The following is a 22,208-nucleotide window of genomic DNA, read 5'->3' on the forward strand; positions in this document are numbered from 1 at the left end:
AGATTGAAAAAGAAATACTTTAGAGGAATGTTTTGCTGACTGCAGCGAATGACAAAGTATTCAGCTGGTTGTAAGAAAATGAATTATCAGTGTTTAAGTTCAATGAGGTGATGAGAGTCTGTAACCATAATTATAAAAAAGTATCCAAAAAAACAAAAACAGTTTTTACAATATGGTCATGTATCCATTATTGATAGAATATTAATGTATTCATTATAAATATTCTGTTCATCATTATACCTGATGTATGACTCTTGAAGTCAGCAGCTATCAGCTTCATGAGCGTTCAGCTTTACTAGAAGTCTCTTTAACTATTGATGAGACTGTAAGTGGTCCACTTTCTCCTCTCTTTCTCTTCCTCCTTTACTTTGTTAATGCTATTTCAGCTGGAGACGAGCAGAGACGAATCTCGGACTGGACGTCGCTCCCTCAGACAAAATAGGTTTATGTATTATTAAACACTACATGTGGTCTCCTGCAGAAGCCTGTATTATTAGAGGTCTGGGAGGTGTGCTGTTTAGTGTTTTGTGGTGGATGAAGTGCATAAAAGCGAGGCTTAAATCCCACATTCATCACCCGTAAGGAGAACAGTCACCTCAGTCACTCCTCATAAACCGCAGAGGTCCACCGTGATTCATATTTCTTCAGAGGATGAATGGATTCTAAATAGCTGTCAAAAAATGATAGTTAAGCTCTTTTCTAAACCAAAACAGCAGAAAGGTTAAAGGTCACCTCCACCTTCAAATTGGATGGATTAATGAATAGCAAAGACGCACACAGATTGTTGTATTATGGCCTGGAAAGAGCAACTTTCTCACTTTCCCTTTCAGCAAGGTAATAGTTAGCTGTTATCAAAAATGGTCCTTTTTTCTCTCTTGTCTATGTGTTATGGTTTGACCGGGTTAGCTTTGGAGCCTGTATGGAGTGAAACCAGCTGCAATGTCCCACGCCGAGCCTCAGTACCAGTGTGGATCTAGAACTGGCTAAATTCATGCCATTCTGGGAAATCGGCACACATCATTTATACTTCAGCATTTATTAAGGCCATTGTGTTGTGGTGTTGCACACATTTGATACAATTAGCTCTCAGCGACCTGAGGCCAGGATATTACCCCACTGTAGTAAAACTGTTGTGATTAAATTTAATGAGATGGAGATGTTGCCCAGTGAAGAACCAAACTGTGCAGATAAGTAAAACTATTTGTTAAAACATTACAGTAAGACATTGCTGTTGTTTATTAATCAAAGAACCAGAGCCGGATCCCGCTTCATTCACCTTCCCTTGAGGATGAAAATTTTCATTTTCATAATTAGTGGGAAACCTGCTGCTGAGAATTTTGACCATAACAGCTCCTGAAATGATCCCAAATACCTGTAGGTGCACCATAAAGTGGCCATGTGTTGAACAGCTGTGGCAGCTCCCCTGCCCGATCTCTTCCATCCTCCCAGGATCAGTCATCCACTGACAGCTGTATTCTTCACAGTCAACGCCTTCATGTCCATGGCCTCCAACAGCCAAGTCCTTAACTGTGAACACCAACAGACACTGAAGCTGAAGAACAGAATCAGGTTCAGAAACTTAGACGATAAGTTAAAGACTTGGAGGTCTTGTGGTCCACCAGAATGTTTATTTGACCTGTCAGTGAAAATTTGCTTTGCTCAATAGAAATGTTACCAGCTCTTGGCCAGGATATGTATTGTGATCCACTGAAAATCGTCTTTAGGTGCTGTCCCAGTCACCCTCACTTTCTTTAATAATTACAATGGCAGAAAGAACTTGTGGGAATCCGTAAGCTGAATGATGTTGAAGTCACTGTAGCTCCTCTTCTGTTTGAGGCCACACAGGGTGTTTACTGCTGTCCTTCTTCCTGCTTCACAACACCTATCAGATTACTTCCACATCCACAGCTTTGTGGCCACGAACTTTAACTGTGAGCATGTTGTAGCCCTGATTATACTTTCTGTGTCTGTGAATCTGCTAGAGTCCATGTGATGTTAATTTTATCATCAGACACAGGGAGTGTGAGGATTTGTTAGGACATCTGCGTGCCTGCCTGTTTCATTGTGACCACCCTGAGTCATCCACTGAGAATTTACATCATGCACCAAAGACACATTTACACCAGCCCAGCAGACATGCCCTCTTGGGGCCCATGTGAGGTACACCCATACAGTCCAGACAACCTCCAAAAAATGTATGCCTTCTCCCAAGCTCGAACCAGGAATCTTTGTCTTAGTAATCAAACATGTAAACAAAACTACAAACTTAGTCATACTGAGAAAATGGAATATGTCCTTGCACATTTTGACTTCTCTTGCAGTGTATCAATAAAATCCAATTTAGTTTAGAATCAGTCGTCTTATTCCAGGCTCATATTTCAGACGATGTAATAAAACATTTTCTATGATTTCATCTTCTCTGTAATAGTTCACTGTACGGTGTGCCAACAAATATACCCATGCGTGCCCACAGCAGGTACGTGTGGGTGAATCGTGGAGTGGTTCTGTTCTGGCAAAGCAAACACACACCTATCCCATGTGAGCCCCAGGTGGGTGTGCTTGGGCAGGGATGGGCCCCATATCAGTTTTTGAGCCAATCAGATGTGGGCAGTGCTATTTGTTTAACCAGCTGCTGTTTGTTTTTTAAAGACTATGACACAATTATTATTATTGAAGGTCAATTTTGTTGCCAAATAATATCTGTTTCTGTACAGCTCTCTAATGGGAGAAATTAATAACAACTCTGCATATATATAAGATAAACAATAATGATACCGTGGGCCGTTATATTTTGACAACACGTTCAACGTTTGGCAACCTCAGTGATCTTCATGAGTCACAGTTCTCTGGTTGCTTCTAAATGACCTCTCCCCCGATGATCAAGTACGGATTTTATGTAACCCAGATTTTGCTTTCCAGTTTTGGTGAATCAGATGCTTTTGGCTGGTGAAATGAAGGTTTTTGAATATGAAAGCTTAGACATGTGCACATCGTCTAAAGTGCAAAAACACATTTAGATAGATGTTTACTTAAATTTTCAGTTAAACATAATAAAGTGGCTGGTATGTAAAATGCTTATAACTGTATTTTACTGCCTTTATTGATCATAAGTCAGGTATACAGGAGTCAAAAGAGGTTTTGTAAGACTTTTCACTCAGACTGCTCCTTCACTTAAGTCAGGGCTGACCTTTGCAAGCTGTTTACAAATACCAAAGATTTATATGTGGGCATATTTGCTGTGGTCTGTATTCATGGTTTTTCACTGATTCTGCATGACTGAACCACAGAATGGCCAGTGTGTTGTGTTTGTTTTAAACTGTGTAATTACACATAGAGCCCAGCATGAAGTGTGCAACACTTTAGTGACTAAACTCATATAAAAAAGGTTGGATGATTTTTTTAAGAAGTTTTTTTTTAAGGTTTTAATGAAAAACAAAGGTTTGTAGACCACAAATGGACTAATGTGATGTGTTTATTAAATGTCAGGTGAATTTTTAACAGACCTCACAAAATCGGAACAATGTCTTCTTTTATTTGTTTACTTTTTAAACTAGATGGAAGAGGAGAAATGGGGCTAATTGTGCCACCTCGTTAGAAACAAAGGATGCAATTTTGAAGGAGTAAACATGTTTTTCAGAGTTTAGTTAAAAACAGAAAACAACACTGCCTCTCTTGTGGCCTTTATAGTGGAATATAATTTAACTCCCTTGCTATCAGCAATATGTTTAAAGCCTCAGTTTATTAGAGAGGGTGTTGCTGCTCATACAAGCTGAATACATAAACAAACTGGTTGCAATAATTACTGCCGTGATTTCTGTTCTCATACAGTTTTAGTCTTCTTGAACAAACATCAGACAATTTGTGTGTTTACCCACATTTTCTCTCCAAAAGTCAGAGATAATGAGGGACCTGTGAGCATCAACCACAGGACAGGACCTTCATTTACGGGCCAAAGTAACTCTAACAAGTCCCTTGATTCCTCAGAAAAAACTGTTTCCTATTAGACTTCATTGTTATTAGTCTCATCCCAATTTCAATCATTTGGTTGTGATACTACCCTCCAAGATTGCTCCAAATCACAGTTTTGGCATTTATTTCTATTTTGTGGAACCAGGCGTCTGCTTTCTATCAACATGTCGATCCTCTTTTCTTTTTTCTCCTCCAGACTGAGTGAGTGCATATGCAGGAAATGGCATCCCAGAGATCTTCATGTTTGTTGTCTATTTGGCCATCTGTTGCGGTCTGGTCCAGAAGAGGGCGCCATTTATTTTTTGTTTGTGTGTTTGTTTGGGGTTTTTCCATCTTTAAATGCAGCCCCCCTTTTTCAGAGGCTCAAAACTTTACAATATGGTGATATATCCATTATTGACAGGATATATGTCAATATAACTTTAAATATAAGTTTTTAATACTTGGAAATCATTTCTAGTAAAAGACTAACTGAAATCTTGGAAACATCACCAAATGCTGTGTTTATTCCCCTGAGATCTGAGCTCTGCTCGGCCTGGAGCCAAGATGTCTCTCGACTGTAAAGTTGGAAAATGATTCTCCTGTGTTGGTTTGATGTTCAGAAACAGTTTTTGTCAACCATGGAAATAATTCTGTCATCCACATTTTTGTTTGAGGTCTTTCAGGCCTTTAAGTGTTTGGACAAGACATCCTGTCCATCCTTGTCCTGAGTTGGACAAGACATTTATTCTTTTCAGGGATGAACCAGAGTGTTGATTCGGTCCCTCCTAATGTTCTTTGCTGCCTCTGTTAGATTTATCTTGTTTTGCTCAGACTAGTGATGGCTTTCCTTATGCATAGATTTAAAGTAACACTAAAGTTAATATACGTCAGTTACTTTTCAGTAGCTCCATTAACTTATAATAACAATAATGCAGTTTTCCAGACCGATTGTGTAACACTGCAGAGCCCTTGGCGTTGGCCCCATCATTTGTGATCATCATCAAGCTCTGTGTTCTCTCGCATGTAAACTCCACACAGAAATGGCCCCAGACTGGATTCAAACCCAGAAAGCAGCATTGTTTGAATAGTTACTTTAAAATGAACTTAACGGCTCTTTTACATACAGACAACTTTAATGCGATTAAGTTGATGTGTTATGCCTTCAAATTTACACATTGCTAACCCTACATCTCATCTGTTTCTTTGGGTGTGTTGTAGCCTTGAATGATAGAAACTGGCATATAAAAAGGCAGTCTGTTTCCATTTTGTCTTAAATCAAATATAATTTAATCTAAAATTTGGAAATAACTGTTTTATTTATTTATTTTACTTGTGCTATTCCTGCTGTCCAAACATTTTCCAGGCTATTGTTTATGTTTATTCTTCATTAGTCACTCATCCCCAGCAGAGCTGCAGCATTTTTTTTTAACATTTCGTCACATACATCAGTTGGCTAATGTTCATCTTACTCATCTGGTCCTGCCTGCTGTGCCTGAAGCTAGACCGGAGACCGGCTGCCTTGTGGCCTATGGCAGCACACTGATAGTTCTGGACTACATGTGGAGTTTGGACATGAACATGAACACGTTCATCTAATTTTTGGGAGCTAAAATTCATAGCCAAATACTTTGAAACTTTCCAACTAAATATCAAAGCAGTCACTAAACCTGATATTTAGCTTGGCAACCTGCAATCTGAAAACACAGCGTGGTTTAAATACGTGCAAGGCTATTTAATAAAATAAGACTGTAGTTATCCATTGTGCTCCTGAAGATGGTCAAGTTTTAGTGTTTTGACATGTGTTGGAATAACTCTGAGGCTTTCATGTTTCCAGTTTCTCAATTATGCCTCGCTACAAAGCTGAAAATGGTTCTTTTTCTTTTGGTTCACCTAGATTTCTGCTTCCCCCCCAAATGGTTTATATGTGTTTATTAATTTTAGGAATATAGATGCAACTGTATTTTACACCTTTGTTAAACTTTTTTATGTTTATTTGATGGCCAGATAAATGCAATACATGTACACAAGTATGGGTAATTAGTTAAGCAATAATTTGACAAACTCAATTCTCATTTCCTACGTATAAAGAATATCTCCTCATATTATTCTGACCATCAGCATTTTGCTTCCACAGAGTTAAAGTAAACTATGTCTCATCTCTTTTTAAACATATTTATTGTGCGTAGGTCCTTTGCATGAGGGCCTTCTGGTTACTGCTGAGACAGACGCTTACAGAGAGACAGAAGAAAAACAAAAGGAGACAGCACTGGTCTCTCAGACGTTCATGTGAAGCCAGGCTGGACCACATACAACCCGCTTTGATCTTGGGTGTGCCAGACCAGTGAAACCTCTCTTTCTGTCCATGTAAAGAAGTTTAACTACACATTTAATCTCTGAGGTATCTTTAAATGAGAAAAAAAAGTGCATATTCAACAGTACGTCTCAGTTTTTCTACATGATAAAGAAAACGAGTAAATTAGAGAATTCTGTAGACACAGCTCTTTGGGTTTAAATTGTAAGAAATTAATGTGCAAAACAATAGAAAGATTCTGCTAGCTCACTGTCCAGACTGTCCTGTAATTATAAAACAGAAATCTTCTGTTTGTTTGTTTTAATAATGTGGATCTACTTAATCTACTTAAAAACAAAACAAAGCAATTTTTACAGAACAAAAAAATGTCATCTGATGTCTTTATTAGAAGAAAAAACTATAAAAGTCCAAAATGTATTTTCCAAAGCTGCCCAGTGGACCAGATTGTCATCTATGGTGTGCTGATTGTGGTCCCCGGGCCTTATATTTGTCACCCCTGATGTAGAGGATCAGAAGAAGGAGCAGGGTAAGCCCTGTGCTCTTTTTTTAAAACTTACAATAAGATATAAACTGTTCAATATGGGTTACAGGCAAAGTTAATAAACTAATTATGTTAAAGACAATGAAAGATATGGACAAATATTATATTACATGCAGGTATCAGAACTAGAACATAATGGGGCTGAAAGATTTACTCCATCTATTTATTTTATTTGTGTCTGATCATAACAGGACAGGCTGTGCTTTCCAAAACAAAAAGAAAAAGGGGATGAAAAAGAGATAAAAAGTAAATGAGTAAAAACGAATCCACTGAGATCTTCTACGTGATGATGTTCCTGTTTTGTGTGGTACCAGGTACCAAAAATACCGGACAATGATCAGACTTTCTTTGTTTTTTTGGATTTAGCATATGCACCAAAAACCCAGCAGACCTTGAATGTGACACAACTCATCCCATTTTTGTCACACCCTGTTAACTGCCTCTTTTGATCGTCTGTTCTCATCGGTGATTGCGTGCTGTATTGTTCAGCTGTGTGTCATAACATCCTCACTTCACAGTCTGTGGCATGGGCCTTTTAACTTTATTATTGTTTTTGTGGATTCCCCGTTGTTCTGCTGCCACTTGCTCAGCTCAACTTCCTGTTGCTTCTCACTGTGAGCTGTTGCCGTCTTTCCTCTATCATCTGTTTCATTCACGGTAAATTGATTCATGGGTTCTATTTAATCGTTGGGTATCTGCTCGCTTTCTGTGCCATGCACCATCCCAGTTCATCTCTGAATTTCAGCGTCTTCCTCCTTTACCTCCCACTCTGACTTGTTCCTGATGCTTTGTTTTTGGTGGTGCTTTACATTAAGAATATAACTAACCTTGCTTCTAAAGTTCAGGTATTCTGCATGGCAAGTTCGTTTTGTCTTTCTTTTTGTTTTGCCCGTAGCCAAATTCTTACCCTCTTTTAATCCTTTTTCAAATAAAATCTCTCTACTTCTGACAGACAACCTCTTTCTCATGCATGTTTGGAATCTGCAAGAATTTCTTCAACCAGTGGCTTTCTGATGATCCACACCCTGATCTGTCCACTGAACCCCAGAAAATTACCCCCTTCCTGAAAAAGCTCCCTTCCCCCAAAACCACTGGAGTCCTGCAGCCAGTTTGTGTGGATCTTGACAAATCTCCATGGATCTATTCTAGTTTCTCTCCTCACTGTGTATAATGACTTCTGTGTAACTATACTGGCCTGAGAAGCATCAAAGGGAAAAAAAATTCCACTCAAATAAGTAAGTGTGACCACAAAATGGCAAAATGTTCGCCTTGACATGCAGCCAGTACGTGCAGCCAAGCCTGAACTTTGACATGGCTCCATTATTGCCTGAGAACACATTAAAGTTTTAATGTCTTAATGCGATTATTTATCTGCTGCTCAAAGATCAGACACCATGAAATCAACACAGATTGTTTTAAGGAATGCAGCAGAAACGATTACAGCTTTTTGTTCAAAATGTTGGGTGAAACGCTGCTCTGCTGATGATTCCCACTCTGCATTGGAGTCATTGATACTACATATGAACGTGTGTAGCATTTATGTACTTATGAGGACAGAATACCTGTAGGAAATTTACTGAAAATATACATTAAACACAGTACGAAAAAGTTAAAAAGCCTGCCAAATGTTAGAAAGTTACTCAGAATTATATTGGCTTAAGTCAGGCTTACGTGATCCAGTGACTCCAGCCCTCGAGGGTCGGTGTCCACATGTCCCTGCTGCTACTTTATATTTTCTAACATAAAGTCAGAAAGGCAAGAACCAAAATTAAACACAAAAAAAGAAAATCAGCATCTATCTATCCATCCATCTATCCATGTTATGTCTATCCAGATAGACATAACATTAGACAACAATATAATCTATTAAAGTATGAAACAACATGAATGCTAAAAGTGTCACTTTATTGAACCATTTTAGGTGAAATAAAGAGTACAGGGCTCTTTGGTCTTCAGTTTTTTGTGTGAATTGTTTTGCTTTTCCCTTCTTTTTTGTCTGTTTGTGTCTGGATTGCTTGGATTTGTGAAGTGTTCAACAATTTAGTAGACCACCTGTCGTAAAACAAGAAAGCACAAACATTTCTAATTCTTTTACTTGTTTAAAACTAAAACAAATTATATTGTTGTTATTGTGTATTAGGCAAATAATAAACTGATTCACATTTTTATTCCCAAATTTGACTTCTGGAGAAGTCTGAAATTAATCAAGCACAACATTCAACCACTGAAACATCTTTTTTTCTGTTCAGGGATGTAACATGTAGTGTAATTTGAAATCTTAATCAAAAAATAATAACGGGCTCTACTCGTTTTTTCTGTTTTTCATAACAACAATAATAATAATATTTTAGCTTTAAGATTATAATTTTAGTGAAAGAGCGCATACTGGTGGATTAACCACGACAGAAACAAAAACAATGACTTTGGTAATTACCAGTACTGTTAATTAAATGTTTCTTGAGTAATAATAAAAAAAATAATTATGGGGGAAAACGGAAAAAAGTTGCCAGCTCCAGTATATATATATTCTTAAATACTGTAATGACAAAGTTGCCAAAAGTTACAAAATTTCAGTGTGATAGTGGGTGAAAAACGCAACCACTACATAACATTTCATAAGCAACGCATAAACCAGAAGAAGAAGGACAAATTACATCAACACTCTGCTGATCAGCAGCACCGGGGGCGATTATTAACCTGGTCACAGAGCCTCGATCTTGATGATCTTCATGTTGGATTTGACGTCAGATCTTCGCTGTTGTAATTTGGGACGCGCTCTCCTTTAGTCTGCGTGACAAGAATAAAGGATTGACCCCGACGTGATTTGAACACGCAACCTTCTGATCTGGAGTCAGACGCGCTACCGTTGCGCCACGAGGTCGTCCGTTCTGACTGTCCCCCCACCAAACAACAACAACGGGAAAAAATTTTTAAAAAAAAGTGTGTGCGTGCGTGTGACGAACGTGATCATTTATAGAAGTTCACCACAGATCTGTCTGCTTTCCTGAGGAACGTTAGTCCTTAGCTCAACACAGAGCCCACGTGGAGCTCTGCAGCTGAAGCAACAAGAAGTGTCATAAAAACAACAATCGTGAAAGAGAACAGTCCAAAGACTGTCCGTGGTTCTAAATTGCTCATATTGTGAATGTGAGTATGAGTGGGTCTCTGTTAGTCCACTGGCCCTATTGAAGGTGGGATAACTGGGATCTGCTAAAGAACTGCAAGGTGCAGGTGGCCGCCACTCCCTGAGCCTGGCTCTGCTGGAAGTTTCTTCCTGTTAAAAGGGAGGGTTGTTTTCTTCCCACTGTCGCCAATTTGCTTGCTCATAGGGTGGTCATATGATTGTTGGAGTTTTTTCTGCTTTCTTTTTATTATTGCAGGACCTTGTGTCAGGGTCCTGGGACTGGGCGACCCAGGACCCCTGGGCAGTCATGGGTCCTCCTTTCCCACATTCCCCCACGGTCTGCCGTCGCAGCCCGTGACACCTTGACCTTATAATAGAAAGCATCTTGAGGCAACTGTTGTTATAATTTGGCATCAGAAAAATCAAATGGAATTGCACTGAATTGAAGCGTGTAGGTGAGTGGACTCGAAACTCTACTTTCCTTGTTTATTTATTTACATTTCCTGTACAGCATGGTGAGATATTCTATTCAGTCTTATCAAAAACAATCTAAATTAAAAGCCCTGTTTGGATTTCATTGTTTGCTGCTTGTTGTTATATTGAACCCTAAAATGTTTGAGTGTGCGATGAATACAGCTTTGCTTTATTGATATAAAAAGCACATAAAGTTGTGCCACCTTAAATCACAGGACAAGTAAAGTTGTTCAGCAGCATTTTGGAGGCCTTCTTTTCCAGAGTACAAATCTAATGTTGTGAGTTAAAATAATTTTATTATGTTAATATATAATGAAATATAGAAAAGGGGATTCCTATGTTGGTCAAGTATTAAAATCCTTTCATCAGTTTTCTGCTTTCATTATAAAATTCTTTGTTTTACTTTTAACTCAGTCGTCAACAATTGAACATCTTTGAAATAGAAACCAGTACTGGGGCCAGTGTGCATTTTGTATGCTCAGCAGGAAACTTTTAAATAACACACTCAGCTCCCAGTTACAATTACATTACACTTAATGGAGTGCAGATGATTGGTTGGGTTATATTGGAGAATATGAAGCTCTCAACAAGATTATTATGTTACAGGATGATGCTGAACTTCAGTGAGATCTATTTTTTTGTGTGGGGAATGGGTGTACACAATTGTTTGTACTTTAAATGATTAAAGATTGGATGTGCATTAGGCACCTGATAAACTCTGAACAGGAAGTCTATAATTCAGCATGCTATTTGCCACATGATCCATCTTTAGATTGTGGTTGTTCTGATTATGCTGAGCAGCTCATGTTCAGCAGTAAGAGTAGAAAGAGGCACTTGTGGTGTTAAATATAGGAGATGGGTTCTAGAAATTACTTTCATAATTGCTGCTGGGTCCCAACCGTGGCTGGAGTGATATAAACGCAAACATCAAAGCGGAATATCAAAATGAGAATAAGACTCTGTTTACAGAAAAATTTACTTCTATGTGTTTCAAATGGCAATTTCCAAATTAAGTACGCATCTGGGTCAACTGTTATTTTTATTTTATTTTATTTTTTTGAAAAAGATATAAATATACAGTGATAAGCTTTAATGTAGATTCTTCCTGCGCTGGACTGAGGACCTGTTCAGAATGAATCCTAATCAATCACAGAAATAAAGAATAAGTGAATAAAAATATATTAAAAGTAAAAAAAATAAAACGTGATCCCTAGAAAACATTTATATAATAAATAGGGGAAATGTGCACCGGGAGCTTCGTGGCGGGGGTCCAAAATCTCCTGTAGATGTTATATTTGTTTATGATAGCCATACCTATGACTTACATCACATGCAGTTTCATGGAACAATTAAGTTAGCCCTTTACCCTGATGCATGAGCCATTCTGATCCCAGAATTGAAAGACAAAAATGTTTTCAATCATTTCAGCAGCATCGCACTGATTAGCATGAACTCTTCTAATGGACCCAAATTTGACAGTAAACTGGCGACACATCGTGACACGGTCTGGGGTTATGATACACCTAGGAAACAGATTTAACAAGTATAAAACTACTGTATCTGTAGGGGTCAAGGAAGTGGGTGGTAGGACATCTGGGAACATATGGCAGACCTGCTATGGCTGCCAGATTATAAGATAAGGCCTTTTTAAATAAATACTTCTTACTTAGCAGATCTCAAGGATGCTCCACTGAACTGAGATCTGTTGACTTACTTACTTACTCGAATATTTAAGTAAATACGTAAATGTTTTTATTGATTCTTGGAAATGGGGGCAAACACTAAACGTCTTTGAGAGAGGCTAGGATAGAGCTGGTAACATACAACTGTAAACAACACTTTATCACTAACTCCTGACTCTGTGTGCACACGTGACCGTGGGCACAGGAAGGTTGTGTGTTGCTAGAAGGAGTCACTGACCTCAAGTGAGTTACTGCTGCGGGTTTGAAGGTTGTGAAACATCCACCAAATCATTTAACTTTGGTCGTTAGACGCAAAGTAAACTAATCAAATCAGTCAGAACTACACATCTCCCACTTTTCCTAATACTATCGAGCATTGAAGGAGTAAAGCCAGCCACACACTCACAGTTGTAGTAGAGAAATTTCCCTTTATTTGAAGTAAATAGAAAGAGATGCTCTTGGCCTGGTATCACAGATGCACTGCTAATTACACACAAGCACTTTTATGTAGTGTGACTGTACTCTACCACACAGTGCTTGGTGCAAGGTTCTAATTTTATATTCTTTTGGTCTTTTTTTCTGATATATTTGTTGTCCGGAGTGATTTGTGACAGAAGGACAGCAGCAACTTCACTACCAATAATTCTAGATGCTTTGAGTTGCTGACATGTGAAAGGCTGATCAGATATTTGGATTAATAAGCAGTTGAACAGTGCACCTAATAAAGTGACCAGTGTATACAGTCATTGGTGCTATGTTCTCAGATTGTATACATGTTCTTTGCTTGTTTCTGACACACACTGCACAGTTTCAAAAGTATCATATTACTTTTCACCATTTCAGCTTTTGTAAAGTCTCAAATAAATCCATCACGTCACAAAGTTGCAGTGAGTGGAAAAAAACATTTTGATTGTTTTAGTGTCTTTTGCACAGGCGAGTCTGTATAGTGAAAAATGCCCTAGCTTTTTTGAGAACAGAATGACATTCCTGCTGTGAGAATTGCATCAAAGCAATTGAGAAAAACTGTAAAAGCAGGCACATTCAGCACTCCTCCTCCTCATGAAGCAACTTTCTCCATGTTTTTCAGACACTCCACCCTTCCAAAGAAGTCCATTGTGTTACGAAACACAGACACTGTTGTGTGCAGCAGGGCCAGAGGAATGAAGTCCCAGTGACCTTCGACCTCTTAGGTCATGGTTGTTAAAAGCTGAACTCTTCCCCGCTTTGGGATTCCTGTAAAAGCACACACAGTCCTCAATAATGCATAGCCTTACAGCATATCTTTCATCATGCCACTTGCTGTTTCAGTGTGAAGGATGTAAATATTTCAGGATGTAAAGTGATGTTCGGTCAACACGTAAGTTCTTTCCAATGACTCCGACATCCTGTGTATGTGCATTAACACGAGCATCTTCCTGCTTTCAAATGCTGAGGCCATAGAAGCTTTATTACACACAAAACAGGCCTGCAATCGCCCGTTAATGAATGCCATTACCCTGAGTCAATTCGCACTAATAACATGGATAAAGAGTCGGTCTCCTACACTACAGACAAATGGGAACATAGTCAGGGAGTTAAATAACGTTAGATCTTCCGATTTGCCTTGTCAGGTGCCACATCTGTAATTAAGACAGTTTAATAATGAAATCAGAAGCTTGACTTTTCAGAAGGATGCTCTGCTGCTCTGTCCTTCAGTTAAATCAACTTGATTTCCAAGCTATCTATAGATACTTGCAGCTAAATTGGCAGATTACGACATATTTTAATATAAAATACTGCAAAAGGTATGAAATGTGATGCTTACTGTCGTAACCCCGAAGGTTTTGTGCATTAAAGCCTGCTCTGAGGGAGAACAACACCCCACCTATCCCTGAATCACTGGATGAGCTCAGATGGCCTCAGTCGGATACAAGGGCAACCAGTGACTCCTAACCAAAGATGGCGCCTCTTCTCAATCACTGGGGCTCCAGCTGATTTTCTCCAAGTCTTTGTCCCTTGTGCCAGTTCCTCCAGAGACTGTTTTCAGTGCCTACACCACCTCACAGAGTGCCTGTTTTATGTGCCAGATCGGACACCGAGGTACATGAGTCTACCTGTTTTTCCTTATCAGCCTCCAGACAAGTCAAGTGGCTCCTCCACTTCTGTCGTTGGCTTCCTGCACAGCTTCTAATGAGATTTTGTCTCCATGAGTGACCACATGCTCAATCTTCAGAGATCCCTCCGCTCTGTTTTAACTCTGTGCTGTTCCTCTCCACTCTTGGGTGACCCCCCCCAAACACACCACCTATATTTTATCTGACCTCAAATTGCAGTTTTTGTTCTGTGACTGTTCTAATCGTCTTTACCGGACATGCGTCCATGTGTTTATCCACCTTTGTCTTTGTCTCATTCCCCAGTCAGCCTTACTTGACAATCAAATCCATAGAAAAGTAAAGACCTTCCCAGCAGAATGAGTTATAGTTTGCTTTTACTTTCAGAATGGCTGTAAACTTGATTTTATTACATAACCACAGACAAAGAAAATCACATGTATTAAACATATTTTTCATCTTTAAATTTAGCAGCCTGATTACAATGATTGTCAAATCATCAGGAAATTAACTGACAGCATTAAAATATGGACAGAATCCAAACTGGACTTATCTGGTTTTCATATGAGTCTTAATTCCCGAAGAGACTATCTGCCCTCAGCCACCACAGAAAGACAGTGAAAAGCCCACTTAAGCTGGGGCACCTTTAAAGTGCATGGAAAGTGCATCCATGTAAATATTGAACATGCTCACAGTTTGAATTTCACTGGTGGATCAATACTGAAGCAATCTGGGCCCTAATTTCATTTTCACTTGTGTTTTCGTCTTGGCAAATGCTGCTGCAGACTGGCAATAAAATCCAAAGATATTCAGGATTTAGAACAGTGCGGTGGCTTTCTGTGTTCTTAGATTTTACTTCTGATAATCGATATTTGTCCATCTAATTCTATGCTCATGCAGGCATTTTTCTGAAAGGCTGACCTGAAAGGACCGTTTTTGGTTGTGAAACTGTTAAAATCTGCAAACTAAAATCTGCATATTCTCCTTTTTCTGGCTTAACCTACTTCAGAATTAAAAAAAGAATAATTTTTTTGGTTTGTTTCTTTTACTTAAACCTTGAAATTACAATGATTAAAATTAAAGTTATTTAAATAGAGGTGAAAATGTCATCAAGAATCTCATCTTTAATTTAACTACAAAAATCTTTCACTCCCTATGTTTCCCACCTGTTGTAGCCCCACGTCCCACCAGTCAGCACTGTTTTAGAGCAACATTTTGAAATCGACTATCTTCTCTATTTTATTCCTAGAAGTAGATCATCTCCTGGACATGTACAAATATAGAGGAATGCGGGAGGAAAAGGATAAATATAAATTCTCCAGTTTCAAATACCAGGAGCTCAAATACTCAGTGTTGAGATCTAAATTTGACCAGAGGGCTGTACAATACTTTTCCCCCTTTTTTTTGTCAGACTCATGTATAAATCTCGCTGTTATCTGAGGAACTCTGTCTGTCAGACAACTAAAAATCAGTGCAGCGATACAAAAACAGGAATGTTTCAGTATCTTACCCTGACATCAGGCTCAGACCAGAGGAGGGCTGCTTCTCATGAGCTAAACTGAAATATATGGACAAAATTGTAAAAGACTGTTTTAATGTTGAGGTCAGCCAGTTTAGGACAGATAAGCTAGATGAAGAAATGCTGGCTTCACTGTCCTCATTGTCATTCATGCTTCTTTGTTTTACTTTTACTTTTTTTCTTGTATTTTTCAGCCTCGGGCTTCTTTCTGTGCTTTGTTTATCTTCTTGGTTTTTGTAACCTTGAACCCACATTTTGTGAGTAAAGCTCAAGTTTTAGCTTTTTAAAATCTGCCTTCTCAGTCACTGTCTTGGCTCAGCTTGTCTAAATAAATAAAGCAAATAAAACCTTACATTAACATGTCTCTGATATGAAAATAATCCATATTTACATTTTTTTTTAACTTATTCTGACTTGCATTCATTGTATTCCTGACCTTTAATTTGGAAACAGTCTTATTTACTTTGGTTTATTTGAGAATTTTTAGTGTACATTCGATGTTGATTTAGTGACTGTTGCATATAATGTATATTTTGTTACACCTGTAAAACACTTTGGTCAGCTGAGGTTGTTTTAAATATGCTGTAGCCATAACATTTGACTCTACTTGTCATTTTTATGTTTATATGTTTGTTATTTCTGAATCTTCATATGTCAGTGTTTTGCCATGTGGTGACATTTTATGTCCCATGAAGAGGGCGAACGATGTGATGCAGAGATGAAGTCATTTTGCACAAAAAAGTGCAAAATTGGCTCCGAGCAAAACTAAGATGACAATATATTTAAAGCATCACTGTGCTAAAGTGCAGTCTTGTAGGACTGCTAGAACTGCCATAAGTGTTTAGTTTTTAGTCTAGACTAAAAAATATTCTGGATTTGAGACTCACTTTCACTGTCTTTAAGCTAAACGGTGCCCATTTAGAGGTCTCATGAGCTCCAGGCTCCTGATAAACAAAAATTATCCCTGTTGCTCTTGAAACAATCTTGACCTAAAAATTGAGGTGAGTGACTCAAGAACAACTTGACCCAGAGCGCCACAGCGTAAAACTGTTGAGTCCATTTTAACCAAGAGTTTATCAATAAGTCGCTCTCAAGAATCCGGTAAATAATGGATCAAAGACAAATGTTACTTAAGATTCGCATCCATCTGAGGGATTAGATCAGCAGGTCCAGACTTCAAACGGCAGAAACAAATCAAGGGCTCGCTGACATGTTTTGAGGTTGGTTATTGATTGTTGCTGGCTGCAGCTTAGGGGCATCGTGGGTCACTCTGACTGCAGACCTTCCAGCCGCTCTGGATCTCCAGTGAAAAGTGAAGCTTCTGGGCAGAGGTTGGCAGCGAGCAGCTTTTCCCTCAGCAGTGCTCAGCTGTTTGTTTTTCTTATTTTCATAAACCGAATCCATTTCGGTTATTAGGCCAAACGACGATTCATCACATCATAAGCAGAAACTTTGCTTCTTTAATTGCTCTGCCTTTTCCAGGTAAAGGGTCAGTTGGCTCAGCATTGACTCCCATCATACCTTGCTCTCATTCTGTATAATGCACTTCAGGGGGAACAGCATCGTTGATCATTTCCTTGTCAATAAAGTTGTTAAACATATCAAAGCATGCTTTATTGATTGGTTTTATTCTTAAGTTAATGCACTTCAGAGTTTAAACTTGGATGCTCTTCCCTGTTTAACACACAGGTAAACATTATGTCAGCACTCTTTGCCTTAAAGGCCTTTGCTTTACTGTGGTGATAAGTAACCATAAATGAATTTTGATATCTTTCAAATGAAGGAAAAACCAATACAAGAAACAGTTTCCTACATGTTTTTTTTTTATTATTGTTATTTTTAGTCCACATTAGTGCTTTTCACAGTGTCCAGGTCTATCAAACCAGTTCTAATTGGTCTTTTGAGTATATTTGTTCCACAGTTACAGTGTCCTCTAATATTAAACATCTGACTCAGAAAATTATGTTCAAGCAAATGAGTCAACACCAGCTTTCAGTGCATCATGCTCAGAGTGCTGGAGAAGCTCCAGGCAGCTTTCCTAATGACATTTTGCCATCCATGGAGATTTGATGACTCATTAATGACTTAAACCTGAATAAATGAATGGAGAATCATGATGAATGCAGGTATCTCCATTAAAAACACATTAAACCAAAAAAAACTTGTTTTGTGAGCTGGCAGAGAACATTTAGGGGGCTGATGAAACATTTCAGCCTGGATAGGAGTCCTCCATGATGACAGTGCCCACATCTACACCATGGGTCACTGACTGATTTGACAGCACTAACAGTTAGCGGATATCAACCCAATGGATGAAAGTTCAGTCAGGAAAACAGCTTTCTGTTTCTTTTCGGGCTCTTTCAGCTGACTGGGAAGTTAGAAATGGCATCCCGTCACCTGCAAACTTTTAAAAATGCTTCTTTTCTTTCTCCTGCGAACTGTCAATTCAGTGTCACATCAATGCACACCATTCACTTTACCATCATTTTAATCAGAAGCAGCATCCATGTGGTTTTCAGTTGAACTCACCAGAACTCAAACTCTACATCACATCCATATAGATCAGCTTTTCACACTTTTCCCAAAACCAGTCTAGTAAAATGCCTTTACGGCCTTTGTAGTGAGTGTCCCAGCAATGAATGCTGTCACAACAACATCACTTGTGGAGGATCCTTGGTGGGACACTTTATTATTTTTTTTCTTTCATTAGTCACTTGTGTAATTAGAAAATATTCTCAGTTGCACGCTTTCTTTTGATTAGATGACGCCACGCTTTTGCCTCTGTGTTATAAATTAAGATAGAACTTAAATACTGGAGACTAAACAGACACTGTAGCTTGGCTCTTTTCTGGGTTAAAACATCTGTTAACACCTCTCGCAAATGTATTCTGTATACAAACAGAAACTTTAATGGAAGAAGTGTATTTTGTGCATCTTCCTACACTCACTCACACTTTTTAGTTTCTGTACAGATGCAACAAATGACACACAAAAAGCAAATTCTTGGATTTAGTTTCCAGTCTATGTGCCATTTTAACTTCACTTCACGGGTCTTTGTATTTCAAAAGTAAATTAAAAATAAATTTCCTCAAATTATTAGGCCTTTGTTTAAAATGTTTAGTTTAATCTTTAAAAATTGTGCCATAAAATGTATTTTAAGATGATGAGTTTAGGTGAAGAACAGGGGTCACCCATCTGACAGGGCGACCTCTGCAGCTGCCTCTGCACAAAATCCTATTTTAACAGCAAATATGCTTCCAACCTTTTGTTTGAATATTTGGAAATTCAAAAAAGCATCCTGAGGCTTCAAACTGAGCTTTAAATCATGTTTGTTTACCCGCTCAGCAATTAAATTACGTGTTACTAGAGAAGATGTTTTCTTACATTGTTTAGAATTTGTCCGAGAACTGAAAACATTTCGGTAAAATTAATTTTCCTGCCTGCAAGCACAAACAGCGCAGGCCTGTTTTTGTGGTTAACTGGATTAGACTGGAGTGGTTATACTGCACCGGTAGGCGTCGCTGTTTCTCTCCGATAAACAGTTGGACCTGAAGAGATCAGGTCATAATGAAAAGTCTCCCCCCTGAAATTCATAAAATCTTCCTCGACGTGGCCGTGGTTATCTGGTGTTTATTACTTTAAAAATGGTGATTAAATAGCAAAATATGCACTAATATAATTAAATTATAGAATTAATAAAAGGCTGCGTGTGTTTCACGTTATCGTTTCATTCTTGTGGTATTTTCATCCATCTCCGCGTCCCACCTCTTGCTTCCAATTATCGCAGGGGGCTGGATCAGCTACCAATGGCGCACTTCTGATTGGCTGAACACGACGCCAATCTCAGGCTTGTCCCGTAGCCTCCTGTTGGCGAACACAATCCGGACCAGAAGTCAGAAAGTCAAATTTCACCACGGGGGCTAAGGAAGAAGGGTAGCGTTATCCGGTTATACTTTGGTCTTCTTTCATTCTATGTAATCCGTTAAGGATTAAAGTGGTTTAGCATTGAAAGGGGTTTAATTGGACTTGAGGACTTGTTGGCTCCTTTGTCCGGCTTTTTTACGCGCCGTGCCAGCGCAGCTGTTTGCGCACCTGAGTCCGCTGCTCAGCTTGTGCAGCGTCAACATGACTTTACAGCATTTGAGCCACTAAACTATCATGGTGATACTATTTTCTGGCGACGGAGCTGATGAGGCGAACCTTGGTGAATGCGCAGTGTTTCACTGTGGAATAACCAGAGTCCAGGTGTCACCAGGGGAGAGCCGATGTGGCCGTCTGGAGCAGCCAGCTGGGATTTGACAGAGCGCAGGAGTTTGGGATGCAAGAGAACCCTTAGAGAGACAGTTCTCGGCTTCTTTTACCTGGATTCAACACGGCCTGCCCCGAGCCATGGCCTCTGAAGTAGTGTGCGGGTTGGTCTTCAGGTTACTGCTCCCAGTATGTCTTGCAGCTGGTGAGTTTTCTCTCTAATACCCAATTTTTACATCTTTGTTGGCCTTTTGTGTTATTGGCTATGGTAAGTAAGGATGTGTAATTAAACTAATAATATCTATAAAGCTTATTTACTGATCCCACCCTGTGCTGTGCTTGTACCTTTAAATTTAATGTTAATTAATAACTGTACTCTAGTCTGCGTTGTCTCGGCTCCCTACACTGATATAAATCAGTTGTGACATTAATTCAAAGCCTCATATATATTAGAGCGCAGTTCCAGTATATTTGTTCAGGACATTGAGAGCAGCTTTCATATTTATGTTTGTGGGAAAATGTCATTGATTTTTTTTATATGATTTGTGATTGACCTCACAGTGATGGAGGTCACAGATCACCTTTCATCACTGCCGAGGTCTTTTCCTCTAAAAGTGAATCCAAACGAAAAACGACAGACTGCACAGAGTCATGCACCAGCTATTAAACACAGATTACAAAGCAGAGCCGTCATTTACCAGCGCTGTCCTCCACCTGTCACCTTTTATTGGAGGTAATGAAGGAAACACAGCCGGCAGCAGTGACTGCAGAGTCACACCAAAGGCATGGTGTCTGTGTTTCAGGTACAAAAGTCTGATGGTGAAAATGAACTGATGTGAATTAAATGGTGTATGTTTATTTATATCTAAATACAGAATCACAGCATCAAAGTTTTAGTTTATTATTTCCTTTCAATCGGATTTTTTTCGTGTCTGGAAATGAAACATGTATTGCAACACTAAATACACAGACTTTGCATTATTGGTAATTCGTATCTTTGGTTTTCACTGTGGTTTCGGAGTTTTCCTTTAATATTAGTGAATCATCAGTGTTGTAATTGAACTGTTTGGCGGCTGACAGTGTGATTGTTATTCATTATCATTTACATTTCGATGACAGTGTTTGAGCTGCACGTCTTCAGCTGTTCCACATTCCTCAGAGTTGTAGTCAGCTGTGCTTCCTCGTTTTGTTGTTTACTGAATTTGTTACTTTGTTGAGAAAAGTGTTCTGTTCCAAGGAAGAAGCTGTGGCCGTGTTGATTCACTCCTTTGCTATGCAGATGTGGACGATGATTCATGCCGTCAAACTTTGGAGTTTTTTATTTTGTGACTTTTTGCAGGACTAATCTGCCTAGAAAAGCTGATGAATTTCACTGAAGGTGACACATTGTTCGATGGTTATTTGCATTTTGTGGAGAAGATTTGGAGGCATAGTCTCACCTTGGATGCAGACTCCTTGAATTAAATGCACTTTACTTTGCGTTTTCAGTTGTAATCCTGTGGTAGGCCACAAGCGAAAAGTGATTAGTGTCTAACTGCCTTTGAGGTTCCAATGTGGTGTCTGTGTAAGACTTATGAGGGCGGGGTACTTTTAAAGCTAACAGCATGCTTTCTATAGATAAGCCCCACTCAGTACCACTATAATGCATCATTTGACAGCCTGATGCCCCTTTTATTTCCAAAAGCAATCGTGAGTCCATGCATTGTCTCCATTAATTCGTGGAAAGTCGTTTTAACAGTATGAATTAATAATGCGGTTCTGAGGGAGAGAATATTTGCCTTCCCTTTTATCGTAAACATACCTTTAATATTTTATGTTTTTTCAAAGTGCAAATGAGCGTTCGCTACGCCTGTACACATCATTAACTGTCAGGATGGAGGAAATGTAAAGTGGAAAGAAGGGAACATATAGAAACAGACAGCATCAGCGATGACAGATGCTGTTTTTGGTCATCAGAGTCACCTGATCAGCTGATTTTCTTTCCTTTTTGAGAACTAAAGCCCTTGCCATAAATAAGCCATGAAACCAAATGCTATCAGCAGACAGACAGTATTGGTTTTTGTCTTTGGGATATAAAATATAAAAGTAAATTTTCTGGCTTCTCACTGCCAAATAAACTGAGAGGAAGTGAACTGCACCGCAGCAGATGTTATCTTACCCCAAACACCTACATAACAGTCGCACTATATGTTTAGTTGTGCGTTATATGCAGAGACTGATACTTTTCTCATGTCCTAGTGAAAGACTTGCCTACTGACGTTGAATAGT

At 38.8% G+C, this 22,208-nt stretch overlaps 1 protein-coding gene and 1 non-coding gene across 4 annotated transcripts in view; one reads left to right on the plus strand and one right to left on the minus strand.

Annotated features, from left to right (window-relative positions):
• Positions 1-9,612: 9,612 nt before the first annotated feature.
• On the minus strand, positions 9,613-9,684 carry trnaw-cca (transfer RNA tryptophan (anticodon CCA)). Its single transcript has one exon. It is a non-coding gene; the product is annotated as a tRNA-Trp (tRNA).
• A 9,910-nt stretch (positions 9,685-19,594) lies between these two features.
• The window catches only part of piezo2b (piezo-type mechanosensitive ion channel component 2b), a 92,082-nt gene continuing 89,468 nt past the window's right edge, over positions 19,595-22,208 (plus strand). For all 3 annotated transcript variants that reach the window (XM_085253616.1, XM_085253615.1, XM_085253617.1), the window contains exon 1: positions 19,595-20,145. In XM_085253616.1, the coding sequence (XP_085109742.1) occupies positions 20,082-20,145 (64 nt within the window). In that variant the 5' untranslated portion in view covers positions 19,595-20,081. The remainder of the gene's footprint in view (positions 20,146-22,208) is intronic.

Source organism: Mchenga conophoros, linkage group LG18, assembly GCF_057382185.1.
Source record: "Mchenga conophoros isolate Kocher_MC1m ecotype Shallow Benthic linkage group LG18, M_conophoros_male_GT1.1, whole genome shotgun sequence".
NCBI classification, from domain to species: domain Eukaryota; kingdom Metazoa; phylum Chordata; class Actinopteri; order Cichliformes; family Cichlidae; genus Mchenga; species Mchenga conophoros.